This window comes from Eurytemora carolleeae, unplaced genomic scaffold, assembly GCF_000591075.1.
Source record: "Eurytemora carolleeae unplaced genomic scaffold, Eaff_2.0 scaffold1265, whole genome shotgun sequence".
NCBI classification, from domain to species: domain Eukaryota; kingdom Metazoa; phylum Arthropoda; class Copepoda; order Calanoida; family Temoridae; genus Eurytemora; species Eurytemora carolleeae.
This window is the reverse complement of record NW_019397150.1, coordinates 32,313-49,178: the sequence shown is the minus strand read 5'-3', so window position 1 is coordinate 49,178 and position 16,866 is coordinate 32,313. Positions and strand designations below refer to the sequence as shown.

General features: G+C 32.2%; 1 protein-coding gene across 1 annotated transcript; it reads right to left on the bottom strand.

Moving 5' to 3' along the window:
• Positions 1 to 18: 18 nt before the first annotated feature.
• On the bottom strand, positions 19 to 12,542 carry LOC111712349 (ankyrin repeat domain-containing protein SOWAHC). The gene is made up of 13 exons (XM_023486930.1): positions 11,059 to 12,542; positions 10,700 to 10,734; positions 10,082 to 10,151; positions 7,683 to 7,730; positions 7,002 to 7,055; positions 6,629 to 6,666; positions 6,308 to 6,367; positions 5,919 to 5,967; positions 5,209 to 5,224; positions 4,589 to 4,685; positions 2,922 to 2,940; positions 1,126 to 1,190; positions 19 to 271 (listed from the first exon to the last, which is right to left on the bottom strand). The coding sequence occupies exons 1-13, from the start codon at positions 11,065 to 11,067 to the stop codon at positions 184 to 186; spliced, it is 648 nt and encodes a 215-aa protein (XP_023342698.1). The 5' UTR covers positions 11,068 to 12,542; the 3' UTR covers positions 19 to 183.
• Positions 12,543 to 16,866: the final 4,324 nt, after the last annotated feature.

The following is a 16,866-nucleotide window of genomic DNA, read 5'->3' as shown; positions in this document are numbered from 1 at the left end:
AAGTAACTGCAACGAAGATCAGTGATAAAAACCCAAATTTTATTATTATTAAATATTATGTTAATCATTGTAAGGTTAAATTTTTCAACAACGAAGCTTATTTTTGTTTTTATCCGTCCATAGTAATATGATGGAGAGTACTTCTGCATTACAGTACATAAACCAGAACATATATATTATTGATTAAAGATCCAGCATGCGTCCTATGCTTCCTCGCCGTTTATTCTGCAGTACAGTACATGAACCAGAACCAAGATCTTCACTCCGCCGCCTAAAATGGTCTTGTTCAATGTTCATTGTATTATTTCATTAAACATTGTCGCTCCATGGTTTAACATTTTTGGAAATTTTGGTGGGGGAACTGTGGGGGGTGGGCTATGCAATCCTAGCTGTAAACTTAATTTCCCCCCACCCCTGAAGATTATCATGTCTGATTATCTTCAGTACGCTTTACACCTTTATCTGGAGCAACATTATGGAAGTTATCATCGTTTTTATGTTTTAAAGTACTGTTTAATTCTGTTGATTTTCTTCCTTGTGTTCCATCCGCAAGTCAGAGAATTTACAATTTAAAATGACCAATTTTCAAATAGTTAAAAAAGATTTCTGAATTTTTCTTGCTCAGACATGGTTTAATCAGGCATCAAACTTTTTGAATGTCGAGTCACTTTAGATTATAAATTCCACCGTACCTACAGGACGAAACAAAAGACGAAAATTTAATGACGACCTATCACTCGTCCATTTCGACGATCACTCTTTGATCTTTAAGATAGCATTTTTTAGATGAACTTAATGATTAACCTTTGGAAGTAAAACTTTTAAATCAATAGGCTAACATGAATTTTAAAAAAGACTGATTAAATTCCGTTTAGTCGTATTTGAAGTCTCATCCTTTGCTGTTCGAATTAAAACATTTTTAATCTTGAATTATCCACTCTCCACTAAACCCCACCATTTCTTCGGTCCTAGTACCGCAAATTATTTCAGAAAACGCCAAAAGCTTAGTTGATTGTATATAATCAATTCGAATACATCTGCTGATGAAAGATAATTTGCATCAATAAAATAAAATAACAATATCTTATTTTTTGTTTCCTGGAATTCCTGGAAGTTATCTGTTACCTGTCCACTTTCTGTCCAGGATTGTTGAATGTCGTCAGCTGTCGACCTTGTACATCCTGTATATCCTGGACATATTATAGTGATAACCAGAAAACAATGGAATAGAAAGACGACAATATAGCAATACTTAAAGGGAGTGTTCGCGAAAAATGAAAGGGGGTATAGGCTAAATGCGATAAAAAAGCGCTTTTGATCGCTACTAATCTTACTTCTATCTGTTGCGTCTATAAGGAGAAAATTGTTAAAAACGTCTCATACTGAACAACATGGCGTCCATACAAATTCAGAAAATTGCAACATACGACTTAGACCGTAAAAAAATCAATTTAATTTCAAACAAATCATTCAGATATTACAACTATAGTCATCGATTGTCTTTCGCCACATTTATTTATAGTTGATTTTTCATAATATGTTTTAATTGTTATGATCTGAGAGTTACTTATAAAAACATTTATTCATGTTTCGAGGATTTTTGGTAATGAAGACGACAGTTTCATATTTTCCAGGAATGTTCAAAAACAAGTTGTTAGCTAAATATTATTTTAAAAAACAAAATCAAAACTAGTATGAAATATCAAATATATACAAATGGGGCGAAAGATAATCGATGACTTTAGGTTGTGATATCTGAATAATTTGTTTGATATTAATTTGATTTTTTTACGGTCTAAGTCGTATGTTCCAACTACAGAGCGTCCCATATCATATTGGATTATCTCCAATCTTTAACACCTAAATACGCACATTATACTAAAAAAATCTAGTATTTTCTGCAAAAAAAATTTCTATTAGCCTTATTAAATTTTTCAAAATGAATCATTCTTAAATTTTCTGATTTGTCCCCCAAATCGTAATTTAGACCCATTGACGCGGTCTAATTTGATGTGGGATACCCTGTACCTCAATTTGTATGGCCGCTACGCTCTTCGGTATTAGACGTCTTTAACAATTTTCTCCTTATAGACGCAACAAATAGAAGTAAGATTAGTAGCGATCAAAAGAGCTTTTTTTATCGTATTAAGCCTATACCCCATTACATTTTTCGCGAACACTCCCTTTAAGCGTTTAGATGTTGTTACAAAGCAAATATTGTTACTAGAAATTCAGCAAAGCACTATTTATGTGAGAATTGTCTATTTACACGTTAAAATTGCTATGTCTAATGTTTAAGTCCTAAATTGAATTCAAAAGTCTTCTTCCTATTTCAAAGTTATCTGGGTATCACTGTATGATTAGTGTACAGTCTGCACTGTATATATTAGTACCATGTAGTATGTACAGTGTAAAGTGTATGTCCTACGCAGATAGTAATAAGCGTACACTGTAAGATGTACATATTTTACGATGAACGTATTAGGAATTGTGTACTGTACTGTACTGTACAGTGAAAAGGTTTACGGCTCGCATGTCTCAGAAAATCAGTTTTGGCTTCTGGACATACTAACATCCTCTGAGTCCGTGTTAACAAAACAAAAGATAAATGTGCTTGTTAAAATAAAATGAGGCCGAATTTATTGAATTTGAGCCGCGGCTCAAATATAGTTGGTTCCACTTTTAACTACGTATTCGATTCAAGTTTTCGGGGAATTTGAGACGCGGTTTAAATTCATTAAATTCGGACATGAACTCAATGAAAGAAATCCCAACTGATAGAGAGTTTACGTCCTCTGAGTCCAAAATCAAGATTAATACCATTCTATTTTCAATTTGATATCAATGTCCTGCAAATTTTTCCTGTTATAATTTTCATTTAGTAAAATTTCTTAGTTTTCTTCTTAAAATTTTAGGTTAACCTGAGCAAGTAGCCGCCAACTAATAAATAAATAATTTAACATTCTCAGTTTCGAAGTTAAATATATTTCTACTTCTAAATTTTTGGTTATACTACAGGGTGTCCATATAAACATGAGAATTAAATTACAACTTCTAAATCGTCTTTGTTCCAAATGGGATTATTTGGTTAGTATATTTTTGTAGTATTACACACTTATACATTTAACACCGATAGCTAGTAGTCTCAGGATCTCCATAATGTGGTCTACACTCTACATACTTCAAAGAGATGTTAGGAAATTTGTCCAAATTCCAGCTAATTAAAATTCAACAAAACTGTTCGAATGTTTTATACATCCGACATTTTTAAAGATAGATAGACCACATTTCTTAAATCACATTAGACGTACAATCGCTTTTTTAATGCAATTTATTTCATTGATCAATTATCGGAAATCAAAGACGAAATTCAAATCGTCTCCCAATTCCCATATGTATTGGGACACTGTACAGTAATAATCTTTATAAAGCGGAATAATTCTTAATCAAAATTGATAAAATCTAGAATTATGAAGTGGGTGGAAAACAGCTACATTTTATTCGAATGTAAAACTGCGCCCAACTTATTTTATTAAACTATCGTGTACTTCATCGTGAATTTCATAATCAACGTGCTATAAAGTAATCATCGTGCTTTAAAGTTAAATTAACTGTACATTATAGCACGTGTGCTAAAGTTTCGATTGGTTCCCGGATTTTCTCCAAATAATTTGGAAATTTCCAAAATATTGTTTTTATTGAAATAAAAATAAAATGGAATCAACTTCATATTTTGACTTTGTTTTTAAAGCTTTTGATCTAGAAATAGCCATCGAAATAAAACAAGTTCACACACGTTTCATAAAATTACCTATAACACTATCATTTTGGCACGACGTGCTATAAAGTTTTTGGACTTAAATTTTCTCTATATCTCTATAGGTTCTCGCCTTTTTAATGTTGTTCCTGGCTAAACCTCGGGACAAAATTAAATTTAAAAAGGTTTGAACCTTCTCGATAAAAAGAACATTTCTGTCCAATAGATTTATAACACTGCGAACCAAAAAAAACAGTGTTTTAAATAGTTAATATGAATTTTGATATCAATACAGTTTAAAATTAAAATTGAATTCCATTTTTCCATTTAATAACGCCTACTTTTTTATAATTGTATACATTTTGATAAGCATCACATTTTTATTCAGTTATCATTTGATATTTTATCCTACTTTCAATGCAATAATTTGCAAGAACACATATAAAATATATCAAGACTAAATAAATCATTGAACATTTAAAGCGCAAGCCCTTTTCTCAGTTGACTTACACCCTAAACTCATTTGATTTTAATACTCCTAACCTAGTATATACATAGGAAATTTTCCTTTTTCAGTTTTATGAATTGTGCAGGAACTGAATTGCAACTAACAATGCCATTGCTTCACAAAGATGGCGAATTATGAAAGCATATTGGCGGATTCCAAACAAAATCAATAGTACAATTGAAAATTTGGTTCTTTTGACCTTAAATCAAAATTTAGGGCGTTTTTACTTTTATATATTTTTTGAAAATTTGAAATTATGAAACGTAATGTGTTTTGTACCTTCTCCAAAATTACAGATAAAAATGTTTAAAATAATTTATTTCCTGAGTTTTATTCCTCTAGAATCTGATCCATAGGTGAGAATACCAGGGCCGGTCAGATCTTGTATTCCTTGGTCTATATAGTTACTAGCTAGTCTACCTAAACACAATATAGTCATATCTTGTAGTCCTTGGTCTATATAGTTATATCTTGTAGTCGTTGGTCTATATAGTCATATCTTGTAGTCATTGTTTTATATAGTTACTAGCTAGTCTACCTAAACACAATATAGTCATATCTTGTAGTCATTTGTCTATATAGTTACTAGCTAGTCTACCTAAACACAATATAGTCATATCTTGTAGTCCTTGGTCTATATAGTTATATCTTGTAGTCCTTGGTCTATATAGTCATATCTTGTAGTCCTTGGTCTATATAGTTACTAGCTAGTCGACCTAAACACAATATAGTCATATCTTGTAGTCCTTGGTCTATATAGTTATATCTGTAGTCCTTGGTCTATATAGTCATATCTTGTAGTCATTGTTTTATATATAGTTACTACATGTTGTCCCACGAAACATGACAGTGGGTGAATAGTTTAAAATGTCTCCTTCCATAATATGTCAGGTTGTTTGTTGCCAAAGAAGAGAATAATAATAAATATTTTATGTAAACTCACCAGAATTATCTCTTATCTGAAAATATATTCATAAGATTAGATGATGAAAATGATGATATTTAAAAATATCTTTAGTGTTGTCAAGAAACAAGAAAACTAGAGTTGCTAAGAAACAAGAAACTGGAGTTGCTAAGGAACAAGAATCTACGAGTTGGAAAGAAACAAGAAACTAGAGTTGCTAAGAAACAAGAAACTAGACTAAAAAAGAAAGAAAAAAAACTTGAGTTGCTAAGAAACAAGAAACTAGAGTTGCTAAGAAAAAAGAAACTAGAGTTGCTAAGAAACAAGAAATTTTACAGATGCAAAGAAATAAGAAACTAGAGTTGCTAAGAAACAAGAAATTTTAGAGCTGCAAAGAAAGAAGAAACTAGAGTTGCTAAGAAACAAGAAACTAGAGTTGCTAAGAAAAAAGAAACTAGAGTTGCTAAGAAACAAGAAATTTTATAGCCGCAAAGAAACAAGAAATTTTAAAGAGTTGAAAAAAACTGGAAACTTCAGAGTGGCCAAAAACAACTTTAAACTTTAGAGTTAAGTAAAGAAACAAGAAACTTTAAAGTTGCAAAGAAACTGGAAACTAAAACTGAAAAACTATAAACTTAAGAGTTAAGTTAAGAAACAAGAAACTATGAGTTGTAGAGAAACTGGAAACTAAAACTAAAAAACTATAAACTTATAGTTAAGTAAAGAAACAAGAAACTTCCTTAACTCACCGTTATGTCCGCTTGGTGTTTATAGATAAGTATTTGGTACAACTCACGCCTAACATGTAATTTTCATTTATTTTTGTTATTTAATTTCTGAATCTTAAAAATTGAATAAAACCACTTTTTAGCACCAATTGTGTGATCTATAACTTGATCCCAACTGCAATGGTGTAAAGAATAAAAATTTTCCTCGCTTAAGCATGCCAAAAGTTTGAGTTTCTATGCTATGGCGGGAAAATGCCATTTTACATTATTCCATTATTGAACTTTCTTTTATAATATATGAATGGTAAAAGTTTATATATCAATTATTTTACAAACATTTGTTTGAGAACCTATATAATAGTATAAGTAAACACTCTTAAAAAAATTTGAAGCTCTCCGTTTAAACTTTCCTGTCGTAAAGTGCAGCAATATGTAGTGGGGTCTGGCCACTTCTGTTTACAATATTTGGACTGAAAAGATTAATGGGCTATTAGTTGAAGCAATAGATATACAGGGTGAGTCAAAAAAGTGTGATTTGCGGCGCCTGGTGCAAAATTGTACCCCTTTTTTGTGCAACTCTCCTGTATGGCATTTTAAAAATATTTTTTGAAAATTTGTTGTTTGTATATTTTTAATCTTTTATTTCTATTTGCAGATTTATAATTGAAGCCAAGAAACTAAAAGAACCTTAAACGTTTTAAGTTGGTATTATTATTTTAGACAAAATTTACCTTACTTTCAAACCTTTTATTAAAAAGTCAACAATTTCCTTATTCAAAACATTGGTAATCTTTGTTTTGATGATAAATAATAAATAATTTACTTTAAAAATTATATGTTTATTCTAATGTTTATCGGAATGTTAGGTAATGTTTGGCAATGTTTAGAAATGTTCAGAAATGTTAAACAATGTTTGGCAATGTTTAGAAATGTTTAGAAATGTTAAAAAATGTTTGGCAAAGTTTAGAAATGTTTAGCAATGTTTAGAAATGCGTAGACACAGTTAAAGCAATGTTTTACAAATGTTTAGCAATGTTTTTCAATGTTCGGTAATGTTCAGCAATGTTTTACATTTTTTAGCAATGTTTGTCAATGTTTGGATGCCTTATTGTTATGTTTAACCATCCAATGGATACAAGATTGTCCCGTCAGTTCATCCTAAACATTCACTTAATTATCTCTGAGATCTAGCTCCAAGGATCAGAGCCCAAAACTTAAGACAGGGTATCGTTATGAAAACCAGTTTTGGAACACGGGTTTCATGAATGGGGTTAGGCAGTTTTTGTGAAAATCAATATTTTTATTATGAACCATATTTTATTTAGTTTCTTCATATTCTCCATTTTTCTGAATATCTTAGAATAAATTAAAATCTACACAAATGTTAAGACCCCAAAAAGGAAACCCGGGAGTTTCGTTCAATGATACTCTCTTAAGTTTTGCTCTCAGGCACATACATTTCGCAAGAAGGAGATCATTCATTTAGTGTACTGTCTCGGTTTGCCTTACAGAAACTGTAATTGTACTGTACAGCCAGGTTGCTCTAGCTGGTTAAAAGTCGGTCCGGCACTTAAAATAAACCGGAATTTCCAGAGAGTAATGGGCCGACAGTTGCCGGTTTTCTTCTTGTTTTGTTCAGGATAAGAAAAAAATGAAAACGAAACAATTGTGTTTATTAGAAGAAAAAAATAAATTAAAGCTAGTTAATTGTTTTAACTGTTTCAAACTTTTGGAAGTTTTGTAAAAAAAAATTAAAAAACGGTCCTTAACGATCCAAATTACTACCTGTAATACAGCAAGATCTGGTTCGGTTTCTAAACGAAATTTGATTTCCTGAAATTAAACGTGTCAAAAGTAAAAAAATCTGTTTTTGTCTTTGTCTTTGTTTAAGGTGTTGCTCTTGTTTAATACTTTGAAAATGATTTTTTCAGCTAGAGCGCAAATTTAATCGTTAAAATCCATTTTGAAGGGATGATTTTGAGAATCGGTTTTATAAAATTTATTCAATAACGATAAAGAATAATGTAACGAAATTTCTACAGTAAACTACTTAGATGTCAGGAACACATTTCTCAATAGAAATTTGTCAGTAAAACAATGTAAGAGTCAACAATTTTTTTATCATCCTTATAATGAATTTCTTATTCTTTATGAATTTGTTAGCAGATTTCTTCAAATTCTTCAAATTTCGTCTTTTCAATATGACTCATCACACAAATCCAGATTGTTGTGAAAAACTGCACCAAGTATCCCAAAATGTAGGCTTTTCATTTACCGCACTCCCTCACTTACACCTTTATTTTTACAGCCTGCCATGTAGAATGAACATTTAGGAACTATAAAAGTACTTGTTTTAAGCTTCAGTTTTTTCGAAGTAGTTGGAAAAGCTCGTATCGATTCTTGCGTGAGAGTTCGTAACCTTTGGATAACTTGCCAAATCATTGAGTTTTTTTTAAATAAGGATAGAGAGCAGTTGGTGAAGATAGGGTTGTAAACTGATATCAACAATACTGCGAACATGGCAGAAGCTTGAGGAGAAGGCCAAATTAAGTGACATTTATAATGTTCCGACTTTATGACCTCATAGCTCCAACAGTTTTAGCACAAGTATGAGAGAAGCAAAAATATCATGGGCACATTTTAAACAAAGTTGATCTTCTCAATAGCTCTTCAAGATTAAACATGGTGGTTAAACAGGTTAAACAGGGTGGTTAAACAGGTTAAACAGGGTGGGTGCGATATTCGTAGACAAAATTAAAATCAACTTTTAGTTATGAAGGAAATGAGTTTTTGAAATGTCGTTTTTACCATTGTACATATTTGTATATTAATTAGCTGATCCGATCCGATAAATAGAGGGGTCATCGTAACCCTATATCGCGCCGGAAAGACTAGCAGGGAGATTTAGGCAAGCACGGAACTCTCCAAGCACATATGTTTTAAAAATTCAAGCTAAATTCCGGCGATTAATTAATGATAGAGGCCAGCTAGAGAATTTTGCTTGCATAAAGGGGGAACAAATCAGTGCGTAGCGACTGACAGCCAGGAAATCGTCGATAGCGTGCTAAACATGATCGATGACTACTTGGGCACGTCCTTCAGGCAGATTGAGAGGTTGCTGGGCAATATCGATTGGCTGGCGAAGAATATTGTGAAGGAGGAGATATGGTACAAATCTTACATCCACCAAAAGTGCAAAATTTCATAAATAAATAATTTTTTACTTTTTTACTAATTATTAGCGATGTAGTGAAGATCAAGGATGATGGGGTGCAGGGCGAATATGAAGCATGCCTGAGACACGAACTTGTAGCCCCTCAGCTTCACAGGTTTTAATCCCCTCGATTGTTTTGTTTAGTCCTGGGTCAAGAAGGATGTCAATAGAACCCCTTACAACACAACACAGTCCCTTATCGTTGAAATCACCAGACTATTTAATGATATGCCGCGCGCAATAGCCGTCAGTGCCTGCTCTGCCAATAGGAAATGTGTGGAGCAGGTCGATGAGGCAAAATCCGGTTGTATTAGAAAAATATGTTCGTTATAACAAAATAAACATCATTTAAAAAAATTTGATCAACGTTTTTTTGTCGGTTTTACAGAGATTTCAATTTGGTCTACGAATACCACATAAGAATTTAATCTTACGTGCAATTTAGATTAGTTTGACGTTCAATTTAGTTTAGTTTGACGTGCAATTTAGATTAGCTTGACGTGCAATTTGGATTAGTTTGACGTGCAATTTAGATTAGTTTGACGTGCAATTTAGATTTGTTTGACGTGCAATTTAGATAAGTTTGACGTGCAATTTAGATTAGTTTGACTTGCAATTTAGTTTAGTTTGACGTGCAATTCAGATTAGCTTGACGTGCAATTTAGATTAGTTTGACGTGCAATTTAGTTTAGTTTGACGTGCAATTTAGTTTAGTTTGACGTGCAATTTAGATTAGCTTGACGTGCAATTTAGATTAGTTTGACGTGCAATTTAGATTATTTTGACGTGCAATTTAGATTATTTTGACGTGCAATTTAGATTAGTTTGACGTGCAATTTAGATTAGTTTGACGTGCAATTTAGATTAGTTTGAGGTGCAATTTATTTTAACTTGACGTGCAATTTAGTTTAGTTTGACGTGCAATTTAGTTTAGTTTGACGTGCAATTTAGATTAGTTTGACGTGCTAACCTGTGTTGAATTTGTGCTACAAGCCAACATCCAGGAAACATAAGGCTTAGTTCTTGTGTTGCTGAGGCCTCTACAAATAAGGATTAATCATTTTTAAAAGAGATTTTGTTGTCCCTCCCAAGGACAAAGGCATTGTAGTAAAGGTATACGGTTGCAATGCATGTGTCAAGGCCAGCATATTGAAAAAATTATAACGCTAACTTTAAAGGTTTATAGGTGCTAGGAATGTTTGAAAAAGTAGTAAAGATGTGACCCATATATATCCATTTTTCAAGGGCCTTACATACAAAAATATAGAGCTGCAACTTAAATAACAAAAAGTTGTTGAGAGTCTTAAGATTATTTTTTATTCGCTGACCGGGATTTTTAAGGTTGTACTCGGTACTACATATACATTAACCTATGCATTAAAATAATTTTTTTTTTTACTTACTATTTCTTAACTGAGGTTAAGCGACGTAGCTCAAATTTATTAAATTCGGTCCTTGGTTAAACATATTAACAGTAAAATACAGGTTGTCTATATTTCCTGTATATACTGTCCAGAGCATTTTTTATTTCTATTAATTTCATGATCCTTTCATCCCCCACCCACCCATATATATGTGGAAAAATTACCTGGAATTGGATTTGGGATGAAAGGGAATTCTTTTCTAAAAAATATAAAAAAGAAAAGTGTTTGAACTTCTTTTACTCAAATTCTTGAGTTTGTATTGACTAAAAATTGAGTTTTTGTCACAAACCCAAATGTTCTAATCTTATCAACCAGATGGTTTAAACCTTTGATATTTAAAAAATCAGTCGTTTTAATCCAACAGAATTCATAGTTTCAAGATATCTAAGGTCTACGGCATTGGGTTGCAAAGATATGTAGATTGGAAAACCAAAGTTTGCGGCTAAAACTCATTTCTTTTATTTGACAATTATGCTTTTGTAGAATTTATTCAAATAGATTTAAATTTTTGAAAATCACAAACCTTTGGCATCTTTGATGTAATAAATTTTCTTTAACTTCAGAGGAAAAATAGTTTTTATTGTTGTGCAAAATTAGATTTAAATTCTAGTTCGATTCTGAAAGAAAAGTATGACCGTAAAGCCGGCGGGGTATGTTGACCGTAAATCCGGCGGGGTATGTTTACCGTAAAGCCGGCGGGGTATGTTGACCGTAAAGCCGGCAGGGTATGTTGACCGTAAAGCCGGCGGGGTATGCTACATGAAAAAATGAGTTATATAATTTAATCTAAAGAAGTAATAATTACTAGGCTTTCAAGCCCATCTTTGATTTTAACTTTTAATTGTTGCTCTTTTATCATTTTTTTCGTTGATTCTTAAAAAATACAATTTTTTACAAGCTCATTTTTCAATTGTTACCATTCCTAAACCTTCCCTACAGGATCATGTGAGGTTCCACAAAAAAAATTTGGCCCGATCGATTCAGCCATTTCGACGTTTATCCGTTATAAACAAACAGACAAGCTAAATTTATATATAGATTGCTGTCCTGTTTTATGAATATTATTCATTATTGAAAACGTGGGCTGAGCCACACTAATGAATTACTCATGTTTGGAAATATAAAGATATTCTTAAACGAATTTTAAAAATTTGTCATAAAACTGTCTTTTTGCATCTCTTCCACGGTAGACTAGAGGTACTGGTTAAAATAACCACTTTTTAATTATTAAATGTTGATTTTTAGTTTTATCTTTTTTATACTTTTTTAAATATTTAAGTAAATAATGTCAGGTTATACTGTTTTGAACGGATTTCAAAAGAGAGATCAAAATATCAAAAAGTTTCTTGTTTTGATTAGCTTTACGCGATTCTTTTTATTTAACTTTAGATATTTTATTGGTTTTCATTTTAGTATTATTGATGTGAGCACTGTGTGAAGTTAGAACTGTGAATCTTGAGAATCAAATATCACTGCTTTATAAAATACAATTTGACTCTGATATTTTTGCGAAAGGAGTGGGTTGAAGGGGGGAGGGGGGGGAGGTATTAAATAATCGTAATATTCTCGAAAAATATAAAAAGTGAAAACATTAACTGATATAAGATAATTTGTATGTTTCAACAAATAAAAAAATATTTGATATTCTAGAAATGTTTAATATTCTAGGAATGCTTGATATTCTATAGAAATGTTTGATATTCTAGAAATGTTTGATACTTTAAAAATGTTTGATGTTCTAGAAATGTTAGATGATCTATAAATAATGAAGATCTTCGCTCGTTAGCTATCTTTCAAACGGCTGAACCAAATTTTCTGCCATTTTTTGAGGGAACTCATGGGTACCCTAGATAGCAGGGGCTAACATAGACTAAAAAATCGAACTTTCTTTATTTGAAGCTTTTTTTCCATTGTTAAAGTTTCAGTGTTTAACATTCTAGAGATTTTCATATTTGAGAAATGTTGAAACTTTTGAAATATTTAATATTTGATTATTCTTCCTGTGTTTAAATATCCTGGAATACTGGTGATACAAATTAACAGGTGTACGTTTCCGTCCTTTCTATATATATATATAATTTCTTGTAACAAATTCTGAAGAATTTCAAAGAATTTTTGGAACCAATTCCGGAGAATTTCTCCTTACTTCTAGAGAAAAGAGAATTCTCAAGAATTCCTCAGCATATTCTCGGCATATTCCTGAGTAGTAATTAGTAGTAATTCCACCTTAAACATTTTTTTTATTGCCAATCCAATTTTATAGAAGCAAACTAAATTTATTAAACAGGAGAGATTGAAGTTTGCAGCAGCATATTCGGTCCCGTCCACTGGGTGGAGGCCACCGGAGGAATTTATTTCCAACCGAGAGAATTAATATTCTTTATTGAATGCTAATAATTCCATAGGAGGGATGGTAATTAACACTCAGGGCATTAATTACTCCACCGGAGGTATTTTAATTAACACTCAGGACTCAACCACAGGAAAGATAATTAACACTCAGGACACTCATTAATACATCAGAGGGATGGTTATTAACAGTCAGAATACTAATTACTCCACAAAATAGATTATAATTAACACTCAGAACACTAATTACTCCATCGGAGGAATGATCATTGACACTCAGCTGACACTAATTACTCCACTTGAGGGATGATAATTAACACTCATTACAACATAGGAGGAATGGTAATTAATACTATTTACTCCATCGGAGGGATTGATATAAAAACTCACGACACTAATCACTCTATCATAGGGATAATCATTGACACTCAGGACACTAATTATTCCACTGGAGGGATGGTAATAAACACTCAAGACACTAATTACCCCACCGGAGGGATGGTAATTAATACTTGGCACACTAATTATTCCATCAAAGAGATGTTTATTAACACTCAGGACACTAATAACTCCACCAAAGGGGTGGTAATTAACACTTAGGACACTAATTAATCCATCAAAGGGGTGGTAATTAACACTCATGACACTAATAACTCCACCAAAGGGGTGGTAATTAACACTTAGGACACTAATTAATCCATCAAAGGGATGGTAATTAACACTTGGGACACTAATTAATCCATAAAAGGGGTGGTAATTAACACTCATGACACTAATAACTCCACCAAAGGGGTGGTATTTAACACTTAGGACACTAATTAATCCACCAAAGGGGTGGTAATTAATACTCATGACACTAATAACTACACCAAAGGGGTGATAATTGGCAATCAGGACAAAAAGCTAAAGCTAAAAACAAATTTTAAAATGTGCATTTCTGGGACTACAAAAAAGTTTAGATAGATAAATAGATAGAAAGATGGATGATATATAGATTAAAGAGAGAAGATAGATAGAAAGATAGATAGACAAACAGATATAGAGTGTGATAGGTAGGTAGATAAATTTATAGATAAATAAATAGACAGATTCATAGAAAGATAGATAGATAGACAGAAATATTGATATAGATAGAAAGATAGATATATATATGGTTGGAAAGATGGATAGATATATAGACAAATAGAGATATAGATTGATATATGGTTGGATAGATAGATTGACAAGTATGAGTGGATAGATAGATAGATAGAGAGAGAGACAGAAATGAGTGGGATAGATAGATAGATGGACAGATACGACTCGGATAGATAGATAGATAACGAGAGACAGATATGAGTGGGATAGCTAGATAGATAGATAGATAAATAGATAGATAAACAGAGAGACAGATATGAGTGAGATAGATAAATAGACCGACAGATATGAGTCGGATAGATAGATAGATAGACTGATATGAGTGGGATAGATAGATGGATATATAGACAGATATAGAGGGGGATGGATAGATAGAATGATATATTTAGAAGATGCGTACGGTTAGGGTGTGAGAGTAAGATGTTAAGAAAATATTTGCAAATTTTGGATCAGATTAGCAAAGATTTAGTAATCTTGCACACAATACCCTGGAGGTCGCCAATATATTTGCATTTCACCTTGGGACTTGGGGAATTCATATATATATATATATAATAAAACTATATATATTTGTATAAACAGTGGTAGGCGATTAAAACGATCCAATGAAGACGACTTTTTAATTTATTTTTCATAACTTAAACTTAAAATGATTATAATATACTACCAGCGGAAGCACCCGGATTTGCGTAGGTTCATACTATTATTCATATGCATAGTTACTCCAGCCGTTTACCCGCTATTGGTATTACAAATCGTAATTAAGCTGAAGCGCCACGGACTTTTAAAAAATCCCAAATTTTTTAATCTTTGTCACTCTCCCGGTACCCAAAAGTTCCCTAAAAAAACCTAGCCAATTTGGTCAGGCCGTTTTTCCCGCTGTAGATGGGAAGAGCTTTATCATATATACTAGTTAAAATGGCCGTCGTTGCCCGTGTAATTTTAAAAACACTCGAAAAATTCCAATCTTTAAAGAAGAAAAAATATCGGATTTTTTAAGCCTAAGTTACTACCAGGATACTCATGGGTTTCTAAAAAAAAACTCAGCCAATTTGGTCCAGCCGTTTGGCCAGCTATAGCTAACATATATATACACAGCTGTGAGCGAAGAGCTTAATTATATAGATTGTACATTTTTAGCCTTATATTTCACCGATTAATATTTTATTTGAGGATCATATATGTTTTCTGTGAGTTCAAATTATTACACTTGAAGATCCGTCTGGAATTTATTTTATCCATGACCGGCTATACCATGTACGTAATCATACACAATCTGATTTGGAAAACATCTCACTTCAAGGTTTCACAATGTACTCTACACACATGTACATAGTACACAAGGGCGTCGCAAAATTCGGCAAAAATAAAAGAACAAATCTGTCGCAGATCAAATGCTGTGTCTACTGTCTAGAGGTCAATTGGTACTAATACACGTTGTTTCAAGGCATTCTATCAAAGTAATTTATGTAAAAATCGAATAACCCTTTTTTTCTTAACAATCATGATTTTTAACACAATTTTCATGATGACTCCTCTTAACCTTAAAGAACCGTGAACGTTGCTAGTCCTTTATTAGCACACTAGCGGTCATCTACGTGTTCATCAAAACAAAAATTTTAGATAAAGATTTTAAGTTTTTTAGCCATGGTGGATTTTTAAATAGTGCTAAACCGTGCCAGATAAACCCCATTTTTGGACAAGATTGGCCGTAAACCAACTTTTGTTTAAATGGGATGGATTTTTGTTCAAGAGCAAAGGATTTGACGACTTCAGACAAGTTTAGAATGGAGTTTAGCCTGCAAGGATAGGAAGTGTTGCTTTGATCATTGGAGACCCTTAACGAAGAAAATTGGTTGTCTGCTGGATTTGGCGATTTGGTGATTTTGTCATTGCTCAAAAAAATATTGTTATGTATACAGGGAATATTAAACCTGTAAAGAATAAGTTCAAACACTCTGTATACATCTTGGAAATCTTTTATTTGATAAGTCATATTCAAGAAAATGAGGCATTAAATGAATATTTTATTTTTAAGATGATTAGATACTTTGCTTAATGATTTGAAATTGGAGTTTTGTCAAAGATCAAGCAAAAGCGGACTTCAATTTAATATTTTGTGTTTTCATATGATCCAATTGGACCAATATAAATTGATAATTGAAATTGGGTTTTAAAAGCTAGTTATACTGTTCTCCTGAAATAGAACTTTTTAAAGCAGTTTAATTTAAACTTGTTTTAAGCTAAACATGTTTAACCCTATCTGGCCGGGGGTGGTACCAAATGTTCCGGAAACCGGAATTCCGTAACAATCCGTAATTCCGGAACAACGTTCCGGAAATTTCCGTTTTACGGAAAAAAAATCGTTCCAGAAATCGTTCCGGAATTCCGGTTTTCCGTAACCTTTTCCATAATGGAAATGGAAAAAATTTCCGGATCATTTCCGTACATAAACCGTAACCCGGAATTCCGGTGGAAACCCTACTTGCAAGTTTTGTTTCAATAAATGAGATTGTTAAACTACTAAATACATTGTTCAACTCTTTCATACTTATTCATAAATTTCCATCTCTGTCATATATAATGTTTAGGTAGAATGGAGCAATAAATTGTAGCTTAACTGCAGTATCGGGTTTATAGCGTGGAAGTACGAAGACGACTTTTATGGACAGAAAAAAATATGAAAGACATGATTAAATTAGATTGCTGAGAAAAATCCCTTAATCTTGATTAGATCTTGAATAAATAACCTTTTTCATTCTTATTTTATATATGATATCATCTTATCTGTTTTATTAGAAAGAAGGAAGTATAAGCATGAGGGAGGGGGGGGAAATGTCCTATC